Raw genomic sequence first — 26,874 nt, 5'->3', positions numbered from 1 at the left:
CTTTAACTCTTCCTCTCTTCAAAGAATCACAGTTGTTTAGCAAAGATCAATGTCAAGGCAATAACTTACAATTATCAGAATTTTTGTTGAGTACACTCTGTCATTGCAGATTATTCTATTATTGCACAGCAACTGCTGAACTAGAGGAGCAGTTTAAAATACTGAATTGAAAAAGTTCCAGCTTTTCAATTCTCTCCCCTAACCTGGGATTCTGCCTCTTATTAGAGGAGGATTCAAGGCAAGGGGATATGTGTATTCTCTGGTGTTCTGTAGCATATTTTTACAGTACCAGTTTCCAGACCCTCCTTTTCCCCTTCCTGCTTTCTCTCTCTCTCCCTCTCCAAACCACTGCAGGATCTTTAGATGTACATGATGATGAAAAATGTAAGATGGTGAAAAAACACCTGATTTTTCAGATGAGTTGCCTGTTATCCCATATTAATGTCCATCTCTGAGCTACTGCCACTTAAAGTTTGTGGAGATGCATCCAAGTAATTGATTTTAAATATACTGAATGTTGAAATTAACTCCTGACATTGAGACCAAGTGGGCTGAAAGCATTCAGACTTCCTCCCACTGCAGGAACAAGGTGTACCTTTGCAAGAAGCATCTCTGGCATTTGAAAGATGGATCTCTGAAAACTCCTAAGTTTGTATCTAAGTGGTAACTGCAAAATGGAAGGTTAATACTTCATAGCATTGCTTTTAAAACCAACCATAAGAATAGTTACCAAAAATCAATTTCTTGTATTATCTTTTTAAAATCTGGATGAGGCAGGCTCTGCATAAATAGCACCACATTTTCTTTGCCTGTGGGTACAACACCCAGCACATGCTGCATTCACCAGGAAAGTATCATACAAGTGAGAATAAATAATCTCATCAGTCTCCCAAGAACAGGAAAGAACCACATACCTGAAAAGATTTATTTTCTTTTTTAACTGCATGACTTGATCTGGAAAGGGATATTTTTCCTACCATCTTTACTTACAGATTCAGTAAATAAGAGCCTTAAAACACTGAGCCTCAAAACCCTTTCTCACCTCCCAGCTCCCTAAGGACTAATACTGTGATCCCAGAATATTCACCCCCTCAAACATTCTTTGGTTTCCACAAAATCACTGTGATAAATGAGGAAAAAAAAAAAAAAAAAAACGCAAAAAATGTGGTATTAAGAAATACTGAACATTAATTTTCAGTAACTTAGTCACTTTCAGGGTGTTTTTCCTGGCTTTGGCTGGTAATTTGAGGATTTTAGAGTCATTTCTTTAAAAAAAAATCCTACTGCAAGTTTCTAGGACTCTGCTGTAAAAGCAATTTCCTTTGCCTGGAACAAAATACAGAAGCCTTTGGCCAAGCTCTCACCAACCCCCCTTGCTGAACAGAACCTGGTCTGCACTGTGGATCAGAGCTAAGGAACAACCAGTATTTATGTGAGTTCACCACTGTATAGTCAAAGCATCTACAATAAATACACTTCACTTCCCAGTAATGTGATAGCAAATAAAAAGTTACCTTGATCACACTCCTGCCACAACCCACAGCTCCAGAGGCAAAGATTTTAGGAGAGGTTTAATGAAATTAACTGTATCCTTAATTAGTCTGTCCCAGGGCCAACTGTATTACTCAGAGTAACAGTATTTTTCATAACATCTGTATATGTACTAGTGAAAAATAGATGTATTTGAGTTTTCTCCATCGGTTTACTCCAGCGAGAGTCTAAGAAATGCATATCACAGGATTATACATTGTACTGCCTTCACTGCCAAATCTCACTTGGCACCCACAACAAAAAAAGGACTGATGGCAACTCAAGAAACCACTGACATATTCAGAGTGAGGTTTTAATTAGATCTCATCTTGGCTGAGCATCTCTTTGCATCTTGTTAGAATCCATGTTCCTCTGCACTTCTCAGAGATATTTAAGCACAAGAGTCACACAAAAGCCTGATGGAAAAGATGGATGAGTCAAACTGTTGGGAAGTTCCCAGGGCAGCAGCTCACATTGCACACTCACTCTTCAGGCTTTTTCCTCCACTAAATGTCAGATGTGTCACTGATTGAACAGCCAGTGCCTGAAGAAATTTGATTACATGCCACCAGCACCCCCCTTGATGAACCAAAGCAGCAAGTGAAAAGTAAGGGGGTATGTTCACCTTCAAGTCATTCCTCAGCCAGAGGAAGAAAATCAGTAACTGTTGAAGTGATCACAGCAAACAGGGACAGAGGTGCTCATACAGCACTTGGTGTTTGCACAGGATGGCACGATGGCATTGAGTAAAGCCAAAATTAAGAGGAAAAAAAAAATAAATCAACCAGTCAAAAGCAGCAGTTTCCAAATAACAAGATAATTTGCCTTTTTATAAGGTTGTGTGACACAGCTCAGTGTCTTGCAGGCACAGGCTCTCTGCAACACAAAACTAAAATGGCAAACAATATTGGCCTGATAATAAAAAATAACCTGTAATTCCCCTGTCTCAGCACTCCAAAAAAGCTGACAAAACATAAACCAAATCAGACAGACCAACACACTAAAACATCAACCCACCACGAGTCTCTTTCTGGCTGCTGACCCAAATCACATCGTGATAAACCAAAGTAGAAATTTCAGCTTGTCAGAGACATTTTGGCTGAAGTGTATTGCTTTTCCTGGTATGTTTGTAAAACATAAAGCAAATTCTACCTACTGTTAGGGTTCAGCATCTCTTCACTTTCTCACCTGGAAAAATAATCTGTAGTTTAACAAGCAGGCTTGATTCCAGCTGTAAATTCCTGCCACACCTACTTCACGTTGGGATTTGGAAATGAAAATCAAAGCCAGTACTAGTGGTTTGTGATAACCCAACAGCCAGAGATAACATCTTCCAAAAACCAGAGTTTTTCCTTGCTGAAGAAAAACTTTTGTTTGTTAGGCAGGCTGCTTGTTATTTCACTCAAATTTGGTTGCAGAGACACATCAGGAAAAGAGTTTCAACTTTGAAACTATTTAAATTTGGAGTACAAATAAACACCTTTTATTCCCATTTAACTTTCTAGAATGCAACACTGAGAAACCCCTGTATTTTTGCTGCATCTTACAGAAGTTATCACAACTGACAAGTGTGTAAAAACCAGGAAACTGGAAAGAAATCTCAGTGTATTGAACACCAACCCATTGCGAGTCCATTCCTTACTGCTCAGAGAAACCCTTCAAGTTTCAGAGAAATCAGATCTTCACCACTGAGAGTTGTAACACAAATACTCCTTTGCTTAGTGGATGAAGTCTGAAAACATTTTTCTGATTGAGGCCAGCTTCAGTGGAAACTATTTTGCTGATCATTTAAACATCTTCAGAATAACTGTGATTTAGTCAGTAGCTGCAGATACTTTTTTTCCCTGTTTTGCAAGAAATTGTGGGGTTTTTTTCTCAGTGTATTAAAAATGGAGGATATCTTCACAAAGTCTCACTCTTTCACATAAAATACTCATTCTGACCCATTTCTTTAATTAAGAGGAAATTTTATAAATAAAGTGTGGGGTTAAAGAGCAAAATAAACTTCACAGTACCAGAGGTACCATTTAAATATATATATATATATATATATCCCCTTTTCCATTAACAGTCTAAGTGTGCATAAAATGGTTGTCTTTGCTAGAAAAGGGTAGAAGTTGAGTCTTACCTTGGTCAAATCCCAGGATCCAAGGACAGCTACAATGCTGAGAACTCCAGGAATTCCACCTTCTGCTGCTTTATACTCTGCTTCTCCCACTGCCTTTTGTTGCACTCAAGAACCACTGCCTGGCCACCCCTGCTGGGTGTAGTTGCAATAAAGAATATGCCATGTTTTGCCATAATTTCTGTTACCAACATGAAAAAGGTATGTCTTTGCTGGAGTAAAAAAAAATCATTCTTTGAACCAAAATGAACTCATAAGTCTGAGAGGCCTTTGAGCAAGATATTTATAGACATTAAGTCCTTTTTCTTTGAGATTGCAGCCTTAGAAACATCACACAGGAAGAAAGCCAAACATCTGCGTTGATTTTGATTGTTTAATACTCAAGAGTGAAAAAGTGTAAAATCACAAAGCTTTGTACCACCACACAAAAAAAAAAAACGCAGTTTCATTGCAAAATGACCAAAACACAAGCTGCCTGCAAAGTTTCACACAGCTGACAACAACAAACCCAGGTTCAACATTCTGACCGTCTTCTGAAACACCTGCTGTTCACAAACATCAGCCAGCACAGAGCTCTTGGTACCTCACACATCCTTCTTCGTGCTCTATTTGCTTTCTAGACCAGTGGTTTACACACTGTGGAAGACAGTGCTCCACCTCTGATCTATACCAGCACACAGTTTTTACACCACCACCACCCCCGAAGTACTAATTATGTTTTAAAAGCATTTTGTTTAATCCAAACGCAGCGAAGTTCTTATTTGTGTTTAATGAAAAGCATAACTGAGAGGAGGAAGCTTCAGAAGTGCATGCTGACTGAGGGTGCATCACCCACCCCTTCAGCCACAGGACAGAATTCCTAGGCAAAAGTGATCATGTAGGGTGAGTTAGTACTCCAGACAGCAGGTTAGATTTGCTCTTAGTAGTAACGTGTGTACCTACAGCCCCTGCCCTGCACATGCAGCCACTGGGCCTGCAGGATGTGACTGTTCATCACTTAAATACCTTTTGTTGCCTGAAGGGAGAATTATCCAAAAGTTATCATGCCAGAATGTCTCAGGTTAATGAGAGCTAAGTGGAAAATGGGCTGCTTATTGTAAAACACTTTTAGAACTTAAGCCCTTTTTTAAGTGAGACAACTTTGTTCTCACAGCTGGAAAGCATCCACGCAAAGGAACTGTGCATATCTGTTTAATGTCATGCTAATGCACATTTCCAGTTCTCTACAATAAACCAGCTTTCCAACAACTGATTAAAATGTTGATCTGAAATAGAACTAAAGTACACTGAACAAATTTTTCCCTCCAGACAATCAAAACAGAAATATATCTTGGTATAACCTACTGCATCTGACATTGATGTGCAAAGGAATTTCTAGAGCTGTTGTTGCCTCAGTGGAAACAATACTGATTTTTAAATTAATTTTTTTTATCCCTCAATGCTAAGGCCACCTACATTTTATGATTCACTTGCTCCTCAGTGGTTTATTCGTGACATTACAGTCCTCTGAGCAGGTGAAGATAAACACAGTTTTGGTATTATTGTTCCTAAGGACTGTGTCTGTCAAATATTCTATAACGTACCAATAAATGGTTTTGGCATAAGTAGCTTTTTGTTAGTTGCTAAATATGTTTTCTGTAGATATTTTCATATCTATTTTATAGAGAATTTACCATTTCAGCCAAGAATAAAATTCAAAAAAAACTAACACTGATTATTTTTACCTCTGTTGCTTACTATAGACCTGACTTCTTCCTTTATGTAGTTATTTAATACTTGAAGTACAGAACCTGCTTGCTTGCAGTTAGGCATCTAGCTGGAAAATTCTGGCTTAGATATGATTATTAAGCACAGAGATGTTGCCATCTTTAAAATCATATGGTCAACTAAGGAAACAGAAGTATAGGATGAGACTAGAAGTACTACAATCAGTAACACCCTATTTATAAATGGAAGCACAAGATCTTTTTTGAGCATAAACAAATAATTTTGAAAAAAATATTACCTATTACACAGTGAACAGTATAAATAAGCTTAGATACATGACTTTAGTGCTTCTACACAATTCAGTTTCCCATTCATTTTCCAGCCGTTGGTGGCACTTCCAATTTCAACAAATGATTTCACACAAGATGAGGAAAACATTCAGAAGGTTTTGCAGTGCAGACAAACCTCGTGAGTTAATCTTTGGAACATTAATACATTTGTACAGTTTCAAGCTTAGTTACTAAGGCACACAGGGATGGAGCTGTCCCATCCCTGGAACAGCAGGATCCGTCAGTCAGCACGGAGCTGCTCCTCAGCTTGGCATTTACATTCAGATAGAAAGCAGCAGGCAGGTTTGGAAAATAGAGCTCTCTTAATAGTAAGGCATCTGAAAAGTGACTAGTCATGCCAGACTAAGATAGTTTAACTGGATTCTAATATGGATCAGCACACACAAAACTAGGCTTACATAACCACAGGGGAAAAAAAAAAAATCTCGGAGTGAGCACTCGGCGGGCTGGCACAGCAAAGCCACCCAGGTCCAGGTGTGTCTGCTCTGCAGGGAAGGTGGGGGACAGGGAGTGAAATGTGTGTGTGTGTGTGTGTGTGTGTGTGTGTGTGTGTGTGTGCAGAAATAGCAGCTTCTCATTTGTGCATGTTACTTCTCACATGTGTCCAGTATGGCATTTCTTACCCCAGTGACAAAAATATTCCGGCTGCTATTTTTGCTCCTGCCAGCACTGCCCACGTCAGGGCCTCTGCTGGATTCTGAGTTGAACTTTGAAGTCACTGAATTACAGAGTTAAATTATGTCCTTCATTCAACCAATGTGCAATCCAAGTGAAATTAGCTTATTTTCAAATGATTTAAGTAGAAGGCAACTTTGGCCTGAGGCACACGTTACATTCAGAAAAGAAAAGAAGAAAAAAATAAACTCAAATCTCAAGTTGGGTTTGCAGGACAAGGGGTTGAAAAGGGCATCTCGTTTGTAAACAAAGAAAGGATCATCTGGGAATGAGCTGACACACAATGATCATAAGTGTCATCAATGCCTTTTGTACAAGTTTCCTTCTAACAGGGCAGCATCAGCTCATTTCACTGTGTCAAGGAATTAGGCACTGTGTCATCACGTTTGACACTTCACACTTACCTTTAGCAATACCTTGGATTAAGGTACCCCATATACTGCAAAATAGGTTGAGGTTACTAATGTACTCAGCCACTGAGTCTGTAAGGAGTTCTCCTTACCTCAGTGGGAATTCTATCCAGTCTATTTTGTAAAGTTGTTTTCTTTTTAGAGATATTAAATGTACTACCGTCTAACCATCAAATTCACTATTTCTCATGAGGAAATACTGTGAGAAACTCTTGCTTCAGTGTTCCCTCTTTCATTTCTGCACTGCATTCCAGCTATACAAATAATATCACTTTTGTCAATTCTTGCTATTCTTAGTTTGATCCTACAGGACATGATTTAATTTTATAGTTGTAATAACTGTCTCCTAAAATGTATTCATTAGGTATTGCATATAAGTACACAGAAATGGAACTGAAAAATCAGCTACTACCACTCTTATTAGTCTCACATTCTGTTAAATTTGTGGTTAGTAGCTCGAGCTTTAAATAGAATTGCATAGTAATATTTTAGTAACCAAGTACAATACAGTATTAAGAAAAAAAATAATTTGAAGAGTCCTATTCGAGCACACACTTAATAACTGATGTGCTATAAAACAAACAAAAAAAAATAGAATCCTTTCAATTCCCCAGTAGCAAATTCCTCTTTCTATGGGTGGAAAAATCTGAAAATATTAGACACAGATCTCTGAGGAAAAAAAAATATTAATAGCATGATCTCTCCCAAAAATAAAATTTCCAATAAAATAGTGTGCTGAATAGAGGCTTAGATTCAATGCTTCTCAGTCCACTATTAATAATCTAATAGCTCGACTGTTTCCCCATCCCTTTTTTTCTCTTTAAAAAAAAGGATAATAAAAAATATATATAAACAAATTGCTAAGTAGGCTTCATTAAAGAGTCCTTTCAGAACCACTGTCCATCATTATCATCATCTTCCTCCTCCTCATGGTCCAGATACAGAAAAGCGACTTTCTTTTCTTCAGAAATATCCGACCTTTGGTCGACCGTTCTTTGCAACTGCACAGTTTTATCAAAAAGTGACTGTTCCACCACCTTTTCACCATGATCTTGGGAATAACTGGACAGAACGTAGCCACTTCTTGTGTTTTCATTTTCTGAAGTCTGGTCACTGTGAACTATGACCTGTGACTGACTCACAGCAGGGTCTTGCTGGTTGGATATCAGCACTGCTTGTTCTCCACTTCTCACCGTAGATATTCCACCCATACTGGAAACATCCATTTGAAAAGTGTAAGATGCTTCTTTGGATCCTACTTTAATATGCTTTACAGACTTGTTGCTCTCAGATGACCCTTCTGTTTGTGAAAGATCTTCCAGCATTCCAGAAACGGGTCTTGTAAAGACTATTTGCTCAGCGTGAGTTTCTACGGGACTTATTTTAACGTGCCGGAAAGATCTCGAGCCTCCTGAAAGGGTGTGGTCTTCCAGTTCACTGATTTCGGTGTGCTCAGAGCCAGGCCCGTGGTAGATGATCTTCTCAGCTGTCATAAACTCTTGGGGACCCAACTGAACGTGTCTGACTGAACTCTCTGTCTGTGAGAAGTCCCTGGTGCCGCTGACCTCCACCTTACCGGAGATGGGCCCTTCAAAGATCACTTGCTCGGTACGAACCTCTCTTGGGCCTAACCTGAAGTGCCTTACTGTACTGCTGACACCCACAGACCCTTCTGCCTGGGAAAGGTCCTCTGAGCTATTGAGTGCCAGAGAGTCCGAGAGAGACCCTTCAAAAGAGACTTCTTCAGTTATTTGCCTTGATCCTACTGTGACACGTCTCGTGGACCTGTTGAAGTCCGTTGAGAAGTTCTGGGAAAGATTTCCAGAATCAATCTCTTCTATGGTCGTTGTAGTAAAAGGGCCTGAATAAACCACTTGCTCTGTGGTTTGGATTTCCTTAGGGCCTAGTTTAAAATGCTTCACAGATTGGCTGAATTGTGACGACCCCTCTGTCTGAACGAGACCTTCGGCAGCGCTGAGCTCCAGCGTTTCCGAACCGGGCCCTTCGTATATGACCTGCTCGAACCTCTGAACTTCTGCTGGGCCAACCCTGACATGCCTGGTGGATGTGGTCTCATCAGTTGATGGTGGTGAGTAAGAGACTTCTCCATAATCTGCTGTTTCCAAAACCGAACCGTCGTAAATCACTCTCTCTGTGGTGTGATACCCTGTGCCACCACTGCGCCTTGTCGTGGAGAAGTTATAGATTTCTTGATCAGCCAAAGGAGTGTATTGATCAGTGGGAGAAGAAGCATCTACTTCTATGTCGCTTCTACCATCAACAACTCTCTCTGAGCTCTCTCTTTTCAGGGAGTGAATTGTCGCCTTCTCCTTCTCGCTTTTAATTACTTCACCGAGCTGAGATTCATCAAATTCATCAGTACTGAGGGTCTGGGACAGATTGACTTCAGCAACAATTGTCACCGAGCCACCCTCCTCCTTTTGATCAACTTTTTTGATATCAAATTCTAAGTTACTAGCATCAACTTGGTTCTCTTTTGTTAATGCAAACAGCTCCTCTTTCACACTGTCTGGGAGACTGCCCTCCAACTGCTCCAGAGCTTCCTTCAGTCGATGTTTAGGGTCCTTCGTTTCCTTGGATAAGAGCTCTTTTATGGAAGTCTGAAATTCAGGGGGAATTTTAATTTCTTTTTCAATAACAACGGATTCAACATGGGATGTTTCACCTTCAGGATGCTCTTTTAAAATATGGGCACTTGCTTCCTCCCCTACCACTTTATAGGTTTCCTCTGGAGAGCTCACACCTTCCTCTCTCTTACTCTGTGTGCCTTGCAAAAATTCATCTTGCCACGAATATTTAATAGTTGATTCTTCCTCAATATGAATTTGCCCATATACTGAGTCATCATCTTTTTCACTAATAATAGGATGATCATCAGGAACAGACACAAAATATTTTTGTTCAATAGGCGAGTCGTCTTCCTCAGTTACTTCTTCCACATGAGTGAAACTCTCATGGCGTGGTTTCTTCTTTTTGACATCTTCATAAGTGAAGGTGACGTTCTGTTCCTCCTCACCGTAACGCCTCTCTCGCTCAGGGAACGAATCCTCCACTTCTTCTACTTCAAAAGGTGTTGAAAAATCACTCCTTTCATCAGTGGCATAATCCAGTGGCTCCTCTACAATCTCAACGTTAACAGACACGTTCTTTCCCCCCTCGCTTCCCTTCAGGCCGTGATGTACAATGTCCTCTATCTCCTCTTTGGAAGGAGTTCCCTCAACACCCTCTCGAATCACTTTTCTAACATCCTGGGTTGACAGACGTCCCAAGTTACCTTCATCAGAAATATCTATGTCTTCCTGAACTTGGGATTGCACTGTGATCTCGGTCTTTATTTTCCCATCATCTGATTGTTCTTCCTTATTAAAATAGGTCACTTTGGTGTCTGTTGACATCTGTGAACTTGAAGAGTGCGTGAAACTTTTAAGGATGTCAGCAACAATATTCTCTGCTATATTTTCAGTTGGCAGAGTTCCCATTTTGTGACTTCCATCACGAATTCGCTCTTCACCTTCCAGACTGGACTCTGCCTCTGAAATCCTCACTTGTTGAGCTTCAAATGACTCAATTACATGGTCATCTGCTTCTCTTCCTGTGGAAGTTTTAACACCATGTACCCTTATATCTTTATGTCTCTGAGATCCTCTGTCAGGAGCAGGCCTTTCAAGAGTGATTGGTATCTCAATGATGTCGTTGCTTCTTGATTCTGAGGTCACACTCGTATCTTTTTTGGTTGATTCACTTCTCAAACTTCTTGCATTAGAAATATCACTCCCTGATACCTTCTGGCTAACTTCCTCACGGAGGTATGTTTTCTGCTCGGTCTTCCTTCCAAAACCAGCACTTTCTTCTATAAAAGATTTCTCATCTGTTTTCTTTTTCTCATCCTTTGTTTGTTTCTCCAGCTTATCTTTTTCTCTCGGCAGAGGTGCTTTCTCTTCAGTCGCTTTGCTGCCTCCTCTTTTATCTCTGAATATGGTCCGAGTTTCAGTTATAGTTTCTTCATATTTAGATGGTTTTGCATCAGTAATCAGCTCATAAGCTGGAAATCTAGTGAAGCCTGGTTTTGTTCTTGTATTTTCAGCATCGGTCTTGTGGTCCTTGTCTGATCTTTCAGCATGTGTTGATTCTTTTGAAAAAGACACCGTGGAAGAAGTTGTAACCTCTGTTTTCTTTCTCTCCGGAATTGTCTTTTGCTGCGTTTCAGTCTTTTTCCAGCTACTGTAGGATGGAGTAAATGTTCTTAATTCTTTGTGGTCTGTTATAATCCTTTCATCCTTTGTAGCAGTTGTTGAAGGGCGATATGTTGAACCAAGTACATCTCTTCCAAAAGTTCTTCCACTGGTACTTGTCTGTGACCCGACCCGGGTGGAGTAACGTGCAGAGCTGCTCGTGTCTGTCACTGCCATCCTGTGCCTCGTGTCAGTGATCCTGGGAGCTGGTGAAGCTTTATTTCTATTTCTCTCTTGATAAGTAGAGTAAATATCAGTGTAGTTATATGAAGTGTTTATAATATCTGCAAAAAAAAGAGCACAGGTGACCAAACATTAAAATAATGGCTTGGATCTAAAATAATGTCAAATAGAGGGCATGAATTAAGGAAATTTGTACTACAATTTTTGAAAGAAATAGTGTCTTCATTTTCCGTGGAGCTTTGTAAAGGCATGCCTGTAGGTTTTCATGATAATTAAGTTTATGCATAAATTACATTAAAGAGAAAGCAAAGCTTTTTGCTAACTTTCACCATCTTGCTAAGTTTACCTGTTGTGAACTACTGGGTATTGTGCCATTTACTTAAGAATCACACCTTTCATATTTATACTGATGTTCACTTCCAGTTTCTTATTAAATAATGTATGCTGACATCCTAGGCTGGGTTTTTTGCTTCACTAGTGTAAATGGCCTGGAGCTTCTCAGTTCCTGTTGAGAATTAATGGCACATCTGCCACCACACACTGGAAACTGCAAACACAAACACAACCCTTCACACCCACAAGATACAACAAGGGAGAGAAATAAAGAACCTAAACCCTAAAATGTACCAGGAATGTCTGACTAAGACCAACCAGGACTGCACCACTCACATCCCCTACTCCTAAAAAGCTGGCCACATCTCCTCTGACTTCTGGTAGCCTTTCCTGTATAATTTCTGGTAATTATTCCTGTAATTCCTTCCATATTCTGTGAATATGCTGGAGCACTGTCTGCAGAAGTACTGGCTAGTTCAGATCCAAACCGTGCCAGGACAAACCCTGTTTATAATGTAACAGCACAGGCAAATCTGTGTGAGCATTTGTACCTGGGCCCGAGGTTTTTTTAATTTACCACTAAAGACACAGCCTTAAAATCACTTTGAGGAGTAGTGTCTATGCTACTCTGATGATTTTAGGACCAGGAGTGTTATAGAGACTAACTTTGTTACTAATAACAACAGCCAGAGCAGTGAGATTGAAGGTCCATCTTATCCAGAATCCTGTTCACAGTGACCAAGAGCAGATACACAGGGAAGAGGATAAGAACAGGGCAAGTAAATAGTGATACTTCCCTTGCATACTCTCACAGCCTCCAGAGATTTGCAGCTCCTAAGATAGAAATGGTATCTTTATGTTTAGTAAGTCTTTGATTTGTCTTTCATTGTTCTGCTAAAATATCTCTGTAAACCCACTTTTTAACACTCAAAATGCTTCAGGATGATGAATTCCAGGGTTTTAACTACACATTTTGTTAAACACCTCTTGCTTTATACTTCAAAACTCTCTTAAGACCTCTGGGCATCCAAAAGTTCTTTAGAGCTACAAAACATCACTCCCTACTTACTTTCTCCACTCAAGTCATGATTTTTATAAATGATCTCATATAGGACAGCAGTATGTTCATTTAAAATATTAACACTCAAAACTAATTCAATCTTCACTCTGCAATACACTCATAAAAGTATTCTTCAGGAACACCATAACACAATCATTTCCAGTTATATTTAATTTCATTCAAAATTAATTTTTTTTAATATTTATATCTTACCTTGAGGCAATTTCCCTGCAAGCTGCTCTCTCCACGTAATAATCCACTGGTTGCTCTCCCCTTCTAACAAAGCTCTGCAAAACACACAAAAAGGCATTCCATTAAAATACTGGGAAGGATAAGCATAATATTTAACATTTATTAGTCTTAGAAACTGGAACAATTATCCTGCAGTTGGGTCAGATTTTAAGTTTTTTTCACACCCCATGTTTTTATTAGTGGGAATGAGAAATCCTTGGCATCTTCCAGACTCTTAGTTTGCAGAGTTCAGTTCCTGAGAACGGAGCAATAATCCTACAGCAGGTGACAACAGCAGACACAGGGCAATTTTACATCAAATCTTCCACATCAGCCGAAGTTTTTCTTCCTGACATGAACAAGATCCACTGATTTCCACCATGGGACCAGACAAGCTGGTAATTTTTTCCAGAATGACGGTCTTATAACAAAGCCACACAAAATCTGACAAATATTCAGTAAAGCTTCCTCAGAGACACACATGGAGATCATGGAATCACAGGATCGTTTGGGTTGGGAGGGACCTTCAAATTATCCTGTTTCAACCCCCTGCCATGGGCAGGGACACCTTCCACTAGCCCAGGTCTCTCCAAGCCCTGTCCAACCCAGCCTGGAACACTTCCAGGGATGGGGCAGCCAGAGCTTCTCTGGGCAAGATGTTTTATAAAGAAAAGGTAAAAATTAAATAAAATATTTGCAAGCAGATAGTCTGCAGCCTTCCTGCTCATAAGAGTGGTGAAGGTGGTGATGTGAGGGAATTGTTACAGCCAGGACTTGCAAGTTCTACCCTTTCCAAACGAAAAGTGAAGGAAAGCATTACTTCTGCTGTCAAACCCTGTCTAGTGCTGGAGGAAACACCTGACAGCATTAAATTAATTCCTGTTCCATAGGAAATCAGCACAATACATTTGACAACAGAGGCCTAAAAAAATTCTCTGTGACAGAAGCTTCTTGGTTTCTCTTAGTGGCATCTCTGTCTGTCCCCTCGGTTCCTCAGCTCTCCTCCTTTTTCACAGTGACACTCCAACAGCTTCTGTAATCCCAGGAAGGCAGCACTGGTGCAACAGCCTAGAAATTCTGGGTCAGGTTCTCTGCACATGCAAGGGAGTGTTACAGTCAGTACAGTAACTTTGCTGGGTTTGTGTTCACTTGTATTGGCGAGTTCCCCATTTCATCATAGCCAGTTTTGGGACTGCCAGATGTTCTGCACTGATAACACACAGCTGCAACATCAGAGCTGGCAAGAGTGAGGCTGGAGGCCTGTGATAGCCCAGGCTTCTGACTCCCAGGGGGAGAGCTGGAAGCAGTTTAGGATTAGGGTATGAACACAACTGCTGGGCATTCCTGGCAGAATTAAAGCAGGTGTTTTAAACATCACCTGCACATTTCACGCTTCCCATGACTCATCACTTTGCTAATTTTACACTTCTTTTGGTTTCTCACTGCCTCAGGATTCAGTGGGACAGTGCTACATCAGCAAAATATCATCAGCAAGGTTTTCTCTGCAGTCATGGATTTGTTTGGATTCAGAAGAAAAGGCAGGTTAGAATTATCTTGACATATTTACAGGTCACCTCCCCTTTAAAACAGGCTTGGCCAGGCACCTTTCCTTCTGTTTCATTAGTCAGAAAAAAATAACCAGTAAAAGCAATTTATCTTCTTCTACATTAAGAGAGGCTTTCAGGAACTAGATGACCTCAACACGTATAAAGTTCCCAAGACCAAACATCTGATCTGCTGAATGCAGTGAGTGCCAAACAAATCACTCTGACAGACACACCAGAGGAGCTGCTGGTGACGCTGCAGAAACACGTCCAGGAGCTGGCAGTGGAAGTGTTAACCATGACGAAGGAAACCGGGAATGTGGGTAGTTTGGCTACAGATTTCTGGCTGCTGGTTAAAACAACAGTTGTTCAGTTGCTGCAGCAACAGTATGAAGTCACTAAAAATAAGTTCCAAGAGGTAACTGTATATGGCAAAGGGCAGCAGCCCACCGAAAAGCTGCATCTGAAACACTGCTACTGAAAGGCAAAGCTCCCTGAAAGCTCTGTGAGGCTGGACAGGGAGTCAGGGGTTTACTGTGCACAGTTCTCAAGCTTATCAGAAATCCAAGAAAATGTTACACTGAGTTTGGCTCAATAAACTGGAGTGAGAAAGGGCAGTGGAATGTACTGAGCACTGGCTTGGCAGTCAGAAAACTCAGGCTACGTTTCTCAGCTTGACCATAACTTGAGTTAATGCAAGTCATTTTGCTTCTCTGTTCCTTTGGATCCTTTGCTAATACTAATGATTTAAACTATAACCTCTTGGTGGTGAGGTCTGCTTTTAAATTCGATTTAAACTGCCTGAAGAACAGAGTGTTCATGTCAACTGTATGAACTCTTAAGTACTCACAGTAATAGCAAAAAAAAGCATTCCTTCAAGCAGTACTCTTCTAAAAAATAACCATGTCAGCTACTTCCTGGAAATCAGATCCCAACTGAAATATACTGTGTTAACACTTAGTTTAAGTGTTACCAGTAAATAATCCAACTGCACCTTTAACTCATCTCATTATTAATGTCATTTATCTAAAGTTAGCAGTGACACACTCGTCAGCCTGTGCTGGATGACAACAGAAATAACCAGTCCATGAAAGCAGGAGGAGGAGATAAACTGGTTGGGGTGAGGAGAGAGAACTTAAAAAAACAAAAGGATACAGCACAAATGTTATCATGGTTATTCCCAACAGCAATGACTTTGTTTCAACTACAGAAACCCAAAAGCTCAGATGGCAGCAGTTGGTTAGCAGGCTGTAAAAATTCATCCTCTCCATCCTGGGTATTTGCAAAGGAGTTACAAAAAAAAAAAAAACATCTCTCCAGGAAGTGGAATGGAAGAAGCATTTTTAGGGGTCAAGGCCACTCCACATTTTTTTTTTCCATCACGGAATGGGAGGTCAAGGAGTGAAGAACAGCAGGTAACTGCATTTTAAATTCCCTGGGTGCAGAAAACTCAGGGTGTTCTAAAAATAAAACCAATACAGGAACAGGACATATTGGATGGCACAAGTTATGAAGAGGAAATAATGAAACTGAGTGCAAAAGCTGTGGTGAGGAGCTGAGGAGGCCTTAATGCTGGTGCTGATTTTGTGAGAAGGCGGCATGGAAAGGGTCAGAAGTGCTGATGGAGGAACACAACTGGAGGATTGGAAAGTGTGCCTGGCAAGTGTATTCAGAGATCCTGACAATGACCATGGGGAAAAAAAAAAAGGGAAAAAGAAATAAAATGGAAAAAACAAACTTGTGTAGCCTCTGATGCTTTAGAATGCAGGGTGGTAACTAGAACAGAACACTTGTATGACACAAAGATTTCAAAGTAAAATCTTTTACCCTTCAGCAAAAACATATTTTAGGGAGGACAGGAAACCCACTTAACCTACTGAATGAGTCTCTGTGAAGCCCCTGCTATGTGAAAAGAAAAAGTTTCTGATAACTAAAAAGAAAGACCTGAGAGCAATTCTGATGGCAGGCAGATTTTTCTATCTCCTTTTAAAATCAAGAGTCTCAGACAGTGACTAATTCACCTCTTCTCTCTGGAAATAAAACTTAAGCACAGTCTAAGTAGCTGTGGTTTTGCAGGGTTCCAAGAACTCAGAACAAAAGTGCAAGGCACTTGATAAATATTTACTTCAACGGTGGTAAAAAGGGATTAGGAATGAAGATTCCCATAAGGTGTAACTTTACAAAGACATATAAGAGACATATTTCACTTCCTGACTGAGTCCCAGCTCCCAGAGCAGGAAGGGTGAGCAGAGTCAGAGAGGAAGCACACTTGGACCTTAGGGAAGGGTGTTCCTTGCAACAATGATCTTTATTCCCACTCCAAGAGCAATGGTGACTAATGGAAAGAACTGACTTTTTAACTGAACTAACTGTAAGAGTTGTAAAACAGAGAGAAAACACAGGGTGGGAGGTACAAAGAAAGCTCCAAGAAGACCATGTACCACACCCTCAACCTCTAATGCCACAGGAGGAGAGGAAATGCCAGGGCCTCCATGGAAAGTTCAGGATGCTGAACTAGTGTGAGTAGGTGCCCTTTGTTTCCAGAATGTATAAGGAAGGTTATATGCCAGCATCCTCTGGGAGAACAAACTGAAGCTGGGTTCACATGCCCTGTTCTTCACAGGTAAGAAGACCTGGGAGAGGAACAGGATTTGAAAAAGTACATGGATGAGCTGTCCAGAATTCTTCTGCTGCACAGCTTAGTGATTCCCTCCCACAGCAGGGCTGAGAAAATCATACAGTAAGGAAGGAATTGTTTTCTTGAGCAAAGGGAGAATAAGCAGAAAAGAGGAACAGGTAAAATTGCATAAATGTAAAAACACAAAACAGTCACTTTTCAGCTTCTGATATGTTAAAAGACTTTTGTCTGCAGGCATTACACAACATGTTTTCTGATCTGGAGTGAGGCCCATTCTCTGTTTTCCTCTGTAGATTTTTTAGTAGGTTGATGCTCATCTGTCTGCTGACATCTGCCTTGCCATCAGTGATGCAAGTTGCATTCACTGCCATCAGATGAAGAAACCCCACGGGAGCTTCTTATTCAGACAACAAAAACATGCTGCAGGTGATGCTGAATTGTCCTGTCATTAACCAGGGCAGGGAATCCTTAGACAAACCAATAATGCTCAGATAATCAGTGATACAACTCTGGAGAAGTTCCAGAATTTCATGGGCTTACAAGGATTTCAAACAACTGAATATCTGGGCATTATCATTCCTAGTTCTGGATGAACACTAATCATCAAAACCACGCTGATAATTCTGTTATTGTGACAGTGCTAATCCCATTTCACAGATGAATAAACTGAGGGAGAAAGTTTAACAACAACAGTAAAAGTCAACAACAGAGCTGGGATTAGAGAATCATATGTTTTAGCAAAGTTAATCAAGGAGCACAAGTGGTCACCATTTCTCTTCTACTAGTAATGCTCCAGACACTCCTGGCTTTCCAAGGATCACAGGGATCCCACTCCACCAACAAACACCCAGGTACTGTTGCCCACCAAGTGACTGCAAATCCCTTGTCCCACACCCTGCTTGTGCTCTCACCTCACCCAGAAACCAACCTTGGGCTGTGTCTCCTGGCAGACAACTCTCAAGGCATCCTGAACAGACATTGCTGCTCTTGGATGAATGACAGATCATCTTTGCTCACTAATCTTTGTCAGGCTACTCAGAAGTTACTGTTTCAGATTTCTTATAGTTTATTTATGCAACTACAATTAAATCTCATATGTATCGGTGGATTGCTTTACTCTACACACCTCACCCATAACTCAGCTGGTGACATCTTTATCCAGACTTGGTGGTTATTATTGGTTCACTGGAACCTTGCACACTCAGAACACAGCATTAATGCTTTAGGACACAGAAGCATATATCATATATAACCACAAATACTCCTGTCCATGCAGGTTCAATATGAATGATGCACCCAATGTAGACAAGCTAATAACTCAGGCAGTCTCCTCAAAAAACACAGAAGCAGTCTGACATGAAATGTTTGCAAATTATTCCTTGGCTCAATAAGAATTGCACGTCTGCATTTGAGGATCAGTAGTTCAATGAAATTTGTTGAAAATATTGTGCTAGTTGAAGAAAAAAAAACCCCACATGATCTTTGCAATAAGGAAGTATCTTTCTCCAGTTCATCAGCTTTGGGTTGTTTGGGATTTTTTTATTTCCAAATCAGTTTTATGCCATGTGCCAACAGATACATCACAACTCCCCAGAGAGGAGAATTACTCTGGTTTTTCAACCCCACAGCTACTAAGTGGCCAGAGGGATACACAGTGCTAAAGATTCATCAGCTGAGATGCTGTTTGCTGTTATCTCACACTTGATCCTGACATGTTTCCATAACAAATCAAGGATGGAGAAAGCCAGGATTTAACAAACAGACTTTTCTGTTATCTTCCCAGTGAGAATGGGGAACTCACTGCTGCAGGTGGCCACTAATCAACATATTTAAGCAATGAAACGTGCCTGGGAGTTGACAGATGGCAACTACAGGACCTCAGGTTTTATTGATTGCAATTTAGGGATATTGGCTCCTCAGCTTGTAATCAACCCCTGCACCAACAATTCCCATCAATTTGATATCCACCTGACCAGGACTACGAAGGTTTCTTACACATCACTATATTTGTACAAAGTTAACAGGATTCATATGGATTATATTGGCTTTGGGGTCCTGAGGCTCTCCAAGTACCTGCCTGTATTGTAAAGGCTGGGAAGAGCATGGATGGGGTTCCCATATCTGTAAAAAGTGATTTAAACTATCCTTCAATTAGACAACAGTGTGACCATAACTCTTACCTATAGGTTTCAATTTCCAGGATGAGTCCTGCTTTCACCTGCAGTAGTTCTTGGTAGTCCTTCAGGTAATCCGTGATTGACATGGTCAGGAACTGCTTTTCTTCTTCCAGGGCGTCAATTATTCTCTAAACAGAAATGCTGATTTTTAGTTTTGAAATAACGTAGAAATCTGTACACTTCAATGCCTAAAACTTAAAACTTTTAATTAAAAAAACTGCAACCTGAGAGAGCAATAAAATGTTCTATCCCTTCAAAAACCAGAGCAAATAATCTCTAAACCTCCCCATATACCAGCTGAAATACACTGCTACTGAAGCAGAGCTTTATGCTACAAGTTAATTTTATGCCTTAATAAGGGCAGTTAAATATTTCAGTAAAACCCATTCAGATGCTCTGTACAAAAGTTATTAAGTATCCATAGCAAGGAGAATATGCTCCTTTAACAATGTGACTTAACTGTGATTCCTTTTGTCACTTTAAGATCTCATTCGAGACCACACTTCAGATCAGAAATTTCAGCAACTGCTTTGCCATAAGAAGCTTATCAGTATTTTCAGTTCCACAGACATGTGGGTCCAAACCAGTTTTGGAATTCTAATATCTGGAGACATTCACAGAGACCAGAAGGTGAAGGATGAACCTCCAGTGGTTCCTTAAATTTTTCTAGAGTATTTGGACACGTGCTTTGAGGTCCACTCACCTCTGTCTTAACTGCTACTACTCAGAAAACAGAGAAGGGATTGCTCATTTTCATCCTGATAACTAAATATGACCCTGTACAATACAACTAAATATATAAAATTATATATATTTATACTAAATGGCAGAAGAAAGAAAAAAAACTGTAGAAAATGCTTTAGTCAGCAGTGCTACCTCTCACATGAAGGGCAAATTGCCATTTATATGTATTTATATTGAATATGATCCTGCTAACTAAAATGCTATAGATGGCACTTCCTTCTGGGGGCTAGAAGGACAGTCATTAAATCTCAGAGGCCCAGTTGTGTTCTGTTGACATCACTCTGTAGTACTCAGGGACACTGAAATGTCGTTTACAGAGCAAAATCTCGTGTTCAACACTGAACAGGGATTCACAACAGCATATTTCAGTTGGCATCCTAATAAATGCTCTGCAGTACAAACTGGAAAATCAAGGCACGGATAGACTAGTTTAAAAAAAACTCAAAATATATAATTTATATGCAGCAAGTGCTCAAGTATCACTGTATAAGCAATAGCATAAAAATGAAGATAGACCAGGGACTCCCCAGATCAGTTAATGCCAGTATGATGTGCAAGGCAGAAGTGAGGTCTAAGAATTAAGACTATCAAGTGCTGGCACTCAAACATCAATAGTATTTTGGGGGGTTTTTTTAAGTAAAAGTAAAAAGAAAGCCCTATGAAGGAAGCTGCCTGTATCTTCATACACATGTGGGTACAGCTCTCTATATAACACATTAATCTATTTTTTCATTTGTATTTGCAGCTGTTGTTAAATGATTTCACTGATGTTTTGCTTGACACAACAAACCTCCTTTTTTATGGCAGAAGACAAATCCTGTCTGCATGTCTGAAAAAGCCCCAGTGGAGGCACCATCCTGCATAGCCACGCAGGCAGAACCACTGACCTTTAGAGCTCTGTGGTGTTCAAGAACTGACACAATGGAAAATCCCAAGGTGAGAAGGGAAGGAAAGGACCAGGCCCTGCTTTTGAAAGGAAAAGGCTATCAAGCAACAATGGACAAGGTGCTGACAGAACCAGGAGTCAGCAAAAGGAGCAAAGACAACAGACTGGGTCTCTGTAGGACCAACACTTAAGAGCTCAGATACAAAAATTAAGTGATCCAGGTGTTTCTTGCCTCCCAGATTAAACACAGAGATTAACCTACACATGTGTATGCATATGTTAAAAAGAACTTCACAATGCTGCAGTCCCAGAAAAATTCATCCAGGAAATCTGTATGCTGGACTGCAGAGTGTGGGGAGCTCTGAAATTCTGGGGATGTTCAAACCTATCTGAAAACACAGGAGCCCCTCAGCCCTATAGTCTGTAGGCGGGGTTGGAAAAGCCACTTAGATTCTACCCACTGGATTTGGAGAGCACTGGGGATCCAGAACTTTGAGTTAATGATTACCATAAGGGGATACATAACTCAGCCAGCTGTGCAGTACTTCCAAAGGAATTCATTCCACCAGGAGCAGTCGCTGTATAGACTGGAAGGCCGACAGCCACTCAGCCAGCCCTCCAGGCACTGATGCTTAAACACAAAGCAGAGGACAACTGGTCTCCAGTCCTGTTTCCAAGCGTGCCAGAAGGTACATAAACCACTTTGGCAAAGCTCAGGAGACTGCAATCCAACAGACTCATTTTGCAAAAGGTAACCTGTGCTGTGGCAGCAGCATTGGCTTCCCACAGGACTCCCTTGGAAAGATCTGTTCCTCAGCCCCATCAGTCCCAGCCCCCCAGACCCCAGTGATGTCCTGCTAGAACTAAATAATGGGATAGAAACTATTTGCTCACCCTTCAGATGGTCCTTTCCAGGCAGCAGTGGGAAATTTTAGAAGGGCAGTAGGGGGGAAAGAATTTACTTGGGTTGTCCAAGCTGTACCTACTGAGGGAATCAAGAGAGGATTCCAGGCTGCAGCCCTTTCATCTGGTCCTACTTACTGATCCCAGAGCTCATTCAGTGGCTCAGCAGGGGAGGGACCAACACTGCACTTGGCTGGCAAGAAACTGGTGCGCAGAAAAATGCACTTGACACGTTGACATTAAGTGTTTGTTTGACAAGATGTTTTTCTTCTTCTCTGGAGCTCACAACACCGGCACAGGAACCGACCTAAACCCGGTGTACCACTGAAAAACACCTGCCTCCTTTCAAAGCAGCAGGATGTGCCATGGATGTTTTTACATCCCAAAAGTACAGGGGTTTCAAATCACCAGGAGCTTTTGCAGAAGTTTTCTCACAGCACACAGTTAAAATTATGGAAGCAGGAGACCTACTGAGTTCATCCCTTCAGCGCTCAGGACCAGTGAACATTTTCCAGTGCATGATTTACAGCTTGCCTGGTTCAGCTAAATTATAACTCCAAATACTTATTTCTATTTAACACTGCTGAAAGCTCCAGTGAGGGTAAGGGCAGTGCAGGAGGCAAAGATGGACATATAAGGCAACCAAATGATATATGGAAAATATTAATAAATCTAATTGCCATTGCAGCTGCAATGAAGAACAATCACTTGACTGTAATCTGCACATACATATCATTTCTATGTGACACTCTACAATAAATAAGCATGGAATAGATGCTCTTTAAAGAGTAGTTTAAAAGCCATGCTGAACATACTTTAACCAGTAAAAGAAATGAGTGAGGGGAAAAAAGGCTTTGATCACAAAAACAAAACCAGAAACAGCTGCCTGTACACATTCTGTAATTTTTCTTCTTGGATATGAGCAGGTTTTATTTCTCATGAACAGGAGACTGGCCACTGAAAAAGGCCTTTCTCATTAGAAACTGAATATTTTAAATATAAAACCACTCAAAAGAAATAAACCTCGTGGCATTTTTGAATATATATCTAGATAATAATTAATTTCTGGTGGCAATGGTAAGACAGCTCACACATTTTCATGTTTTCAAAGCACTTTTTTGTTCTTCTTGTATTACTAAAGATTTGAAGAAATTTCTCCTGTAATATCCAAAGCACACCAGATACTTGTGAGAATAAAAGAGAAGTTTGTTATGTTAGTATCAAAATAATCCATTTTGGAGCACTGAATCAGGACAATTCAAGGGCATACATTGATTTTGATTATCTGACTTGTACAACAGGTTGCACTACTTGCTTTTCTGAATAAAATTTTTTAAAAATACAGATATCCTTTAAAAATTCTTTGAAGATACAGACACAGCTGCTATAAAAACACCTGAAAGAGTTAAATACAAGCCATTCTAACTGGCTTTAGAAGAAACACTTGTAGCATGGCTAGTGAGCTGTACAAAATGCTCTCTCTTTACTCCCTATTCAAAGGTTTTCAGTTGGAGCAATAATGACTGAAGATCAATGACACTTTCATTATAAATCCCTAATATCAAATATAGGCAGCAAGAAGGCTGCATTTTGGAAATCAAAGAAACTTTAAATATTATGAGCTTATGAAGAGGTTTTTTTCTTCCTGGCATTTTCACCTGGCTTTAATTTTCACCTGGATTTAATTAATGAGAGATTTACATATGACACCTTCTCCTAAAGCTTTGGAAATCTTTACATACAGGATTGGAGGAATGAAATGTCCTCTCAAAAATGGAAAAAAAAAATCCATTTAAAAGTTAAGAGCCTTTGTGATTACTTCTTACATACCTAATCTGTCTCAGTTCACAGCATCTGCAAACTATGCAACTTCCAAACAATCCAGCAGAGTACAAAAACCAGACACGCTCACAGCAACAGGTCCCAGTCCCTTCCCAGTTGCCAACACATCCATAATCTACTGGGGCTGCTGGACACAAAGGACCCGTTGGCACACGGGGGCCAGGCAAACAGCAGGGTGTTAATAAAGGGTCTAACAATGAACAAAAGAAGTGTAGCCCTCGGGAAAGGGATCGATGGGCTGCATGATCCAGTGTGTGCTCTCCACTCGGAGTTTGATGAGCGGATATTTCACTGTTCCGGCAGCTGCTGATCCCTTCCCACGCACATCATCACACCAAATGTCACCCTGAGAGCAAACAAATCCTGGGCTACAGATGCTGTTTAAGCACACCGACATCTCAAACAGGTACCTGTGTCCTTCAAGTTTTATTTCGAAACGATTCTCACTGCTCAGTGCCCTCAGCACAGTCTTCCTGCCTTTAAACAACTAAGTTTTCTTAACTAGTCTGGGGAGCACAAGTTCTCCCCGAGGCTCAAGGCACACAGGAATGTGTGTAAAACGGGAAGAAAACTCAGATCATTTCTCTGACTGGGACAGGCCACCCTCAAGCCCCAGGCTGGATGGGATGAGCCCTGTCCCACCGCACAGGGACTCGGTTCATCTGCTCCCAGGGACTGCTCCGTGTCCCATGTGCTCATGCCAAGCCCAGCAGGAGCCCTGGCAAGCCCCGTGTGCCAGCTCCACGATCTTGGGCACTTGCCGAGGGCGGGTTGGGAAGGCAGCACCTGTCACCAAGACGATGTCCTCGGGGTCACTGTCCCCTTCTGGTCCCCACCCTTCGCACCCCAGCGGGGTGGGTAAGCCCTGGACCACCCTGAGTCAGAGGGGTCTGGCACCTCCCGGAGCAGAGGGAGCGGGAGGGATGGGAGGGGGTGCCAGGGCCGTGGGAAACCGGGCTCACATCGCAGGATGGGCCAAAACCGAAGGGAAAAGCGAGGGCGGAAAGAGTCTCAAGGGAGCCCTAAAACAGGCACCGGGAGGGCGGGAAGGAAGCGGGAGAGGCCCGGGACCGGGGGACATGGACCGGGGGACATGGCCCGGGCACCGCCACCCACCTGGTACTCCTCCACCTCGGCGCCGTGGCGGTCCTGCAGGGCCAGCATCTCCTGCTCCAGCCGCTCCCGGAGCGCGCACAGCTCCTGGCCCTGGCGGTGCAGATCCTCCAGGTGCTGCCGGCACTGCCGGCTCTCCTCCCGCAGCAGCTCCACGTCCTCCCGGCTCCGCTGCGCCTCCTGCTCCTGCAGCATCTGGATCTGCTCCTGGTAGCGCAGCAGGGTCTCCTGGCAGCACTGGCCGAGCAGCATCTCGTAGGTCTCCTCCAGCTCCTCCAGGCTCAGCCCGGCCAAGGGCGGCGGCAGGGCCGCCAGGTTCAGCCGCAGCTCCCGTATCTCCACCGCCTCCCGCCGCTGCCGCTCCGCCATGTGCCCGTGCTCGGCCTGCAGCTCCAGCAGCAGCTCCTCCAGGGCCACGCACTCGCCCCGCAGCCGCTCCAGCAGCGCCCGCTGCCCGGCCAGCTCGGGCTCCAGGCGCCGCCGCATCCCCAGCACCTCCGCGCCCAGCGCCCGCAGCTCCTCCAGCTCCCGCCGCAGCCCGTCCCGCTCCAGCTCCGCCTCCAGCTTCGCCCGGCTCAGCTCCTCCAGCTGCATCCGCAGCCAGGCGAGCTCCTGCTCGGGCACCCGCAGCCCGATCAGCTCCTGCTCGCGCAGCTCCGCCAGCTCCCGCGCCAGAAAGCGGTTCTCCTCCTCCAGCTCCCGCACGCGGGTCACGAACACCCGCAGCCGGGAGTTGAGCTCCTGCAGCTCCCTCTTCTCGTCCCATCCCGCTTCCCAGCGCCGCCACATCTTGCCGGGTTGGCGGGGTCGGGGCCGCGGTGGCCCCGGGGCTGCGGGCGCTGCGCGGCTCCTGCGGGACCGGCGGGATCTGCGCGGCGGGCGCGGCCCCGCCCCCGGAACAGACCACGCCCATTGATCTCCGGACACGCCCATCGCCACAGGCCCCGCCCCCAGCCCCGCCCCGCGCCGCGCCGCTGCCCTGCGGCGCCCCCTGGCGGGCTCCCGGAGCCTCTCGCCGCACTGCGCTGAGCGGGAACCAGAGCGGGGCTCAAACAAACAGCAAAGCCGGGCTCAAACAGCAGAGCCGGGCTCAAACAGCAGAGCCGGGCTCAGGGAGCAGAGCCGGGCTCAAACAGCAGAGCCGAGCTCAAACAAACAGCAAAGCCGGGCTCAAACAGCAGAGCCGGGCTCAAACAGCAGAGCCGGGCTCAAACAGCAAAGCCGGGCTCAAACAGCAGAGCTGGGCTCAAACAGCAAAGCTGGGCTCAAACAGCAGAGCTGGGCTCAGGGAGCAGAGCCGGGCTCAGGGAGCAAAGCCAGGCTCAGAGACCAAAGCTGGACTCAAAGAATAAAGCCAGGCTTGGAAACCGGAGCTGAGTGCAAGGAGCAGAGCCTGGCTCAGGGAGAAAAGCCAGGCTTGGGGAGCAAATCCAGGCTTGGAGAGCAACACCAAGCTCAATGAGCAAAGCCAGGCTCAAGGAGCAAAGCCTGGCTCAGGGAGCCAAGTCCCACTTGGGGAGCAAGACAGGCTCAGGGAGCCAAGCCAGGCTCAGGGAGCCAAATTCCACTTGGGGAGCAAAACCCCGCTTAAAGAGAAGCCAAGCCCCACTGACGGAGCCAAGCCCTGCTCAGGGAGTGCCCAACATCGCCCTCGTGACCCCCCTTCCTTGGCATCCTTGTCCTCTCCCAGGTGACATCCTGTGCTCCCACTGCAGCCCCCGCTGGGATTCGTGTCTTCAGCCGGTCTGTGATCACCTGCTGCTGACACTGCACCGAGCCTGGGCTTAACTTTATGTTAAGTGTCAAAAGCCACTTCATAACACCACTTTGAGTGGTGACCTTGTGTCATGCTCCTAAACCTTTTCCCAACAGAAAAGCATCCCAGCTCTGGGCTCCACGCAAGGCTGAGGCGCCTGCAGCCAGCACTCCCTGTGCCCTCTTCCCAAGGCCAATCCCGAGCTGCTCCCGGCCTCATTCTGCACCATATAAGGGCTGGATCCAGCTGGATCCTTTCATTGACTGCACTGGAACTGGCTCAGCGAGGAGGCAGTGAAGCATCACACCCTGTATTATCTACCAAATTAGACAAAAAGACGAGGAGTGACTCATTTCAGCCTTTCTCATCTCCCCAGGCAGTTCTTCTCTCCCTCTCCCTCCCAGACACACACGT

At 43.0% G+C, this 26,874-nt stretch overlaps 1 protein-coding gene across 2 annotated transcripts; it reads right to left on the bottom strand.

Moving 5' to 3' along the window:
- Positions 1–4,014: 4,014 nt before the first annotated feature.
- On the bottom strand, positions 4,015–25,579 carry SYNM (synemin). Of its 2 annotated transcripts, XM_051796778.1 has the most exons (4): positions 24,708–25,579; positions 19,220–19,344; positions 12,840–12,913; positions 4,015–11,334 (listed from the first exon to the last, which is right to left on the bottom strand). In XM_051796778.1, the coding sequence occupies exons 1-4, from the start codon at positions 25,491–25,493 to the stop codon at positions 7,685–7,687; spliced, it is 4,635 nt and encodes a 1,544-aa protein (XP_051652738.1). In that variant the 5' UTR covers positions 25,494–25,579; the 3' UTR covers positions 4,015–7,684. The 2 variants fall into 2 exon arrangements, with proteins under 2 accessions (XP_051652738.1, XP_051652739.1); XM_051796779.1 differs by lacking the exons at positions 19,220–19,344; positions 24,708–25,579 and adding an exon at positions 13,043–13,202.
- Between the last annotated feature and the right edge of the window lie 1,295 nt (positions 25,580–26,874).

The sequence above is a fragment of the Manacus candei genome, unplaced genomic scaffold (assembly GCF_025592945.1).
Source record: "Manacus candei isolate 608988 ecotype Guabito, Panama unplaced genomic scaffold, ASM2559294v1 h1tg000046l, whole genome shotgun sequence".
Classification (NCBI taxonomy): Eukaryota; Metazoa; Chordata; class Aves; order Passeriformes; family Pipridae; genus Manacus; species Manacus candei.
Note: the sequence above shows the minus strand (reverse complement) of the source record. Positions and strands in the feature narration are given on the sequence as shown.

Coding starts and splice junctions, on each gene's coding strand:
- SYNM (XM_051796778.1), bottom strand. CDS start 25,493: ATGTGGCGGCGCTGGGAAGCGGGATGGGACGAGAAGAGGGAGCTGCAG. Junction 19,345..24,707: donor CCGAGGTGGAGGAGTACCAG/GTGGGTGGCGGT, acceptor ATTTCTGTTTAG/AGAATAATTGACGCCCTGGA. Junction 11,335..12,839: donor TGCAGGGAAATTGCCTCAAG/GTAAGATATAAA, acceptor TTTTTTTTGCAG/ATATTATAAACACTTCATAT.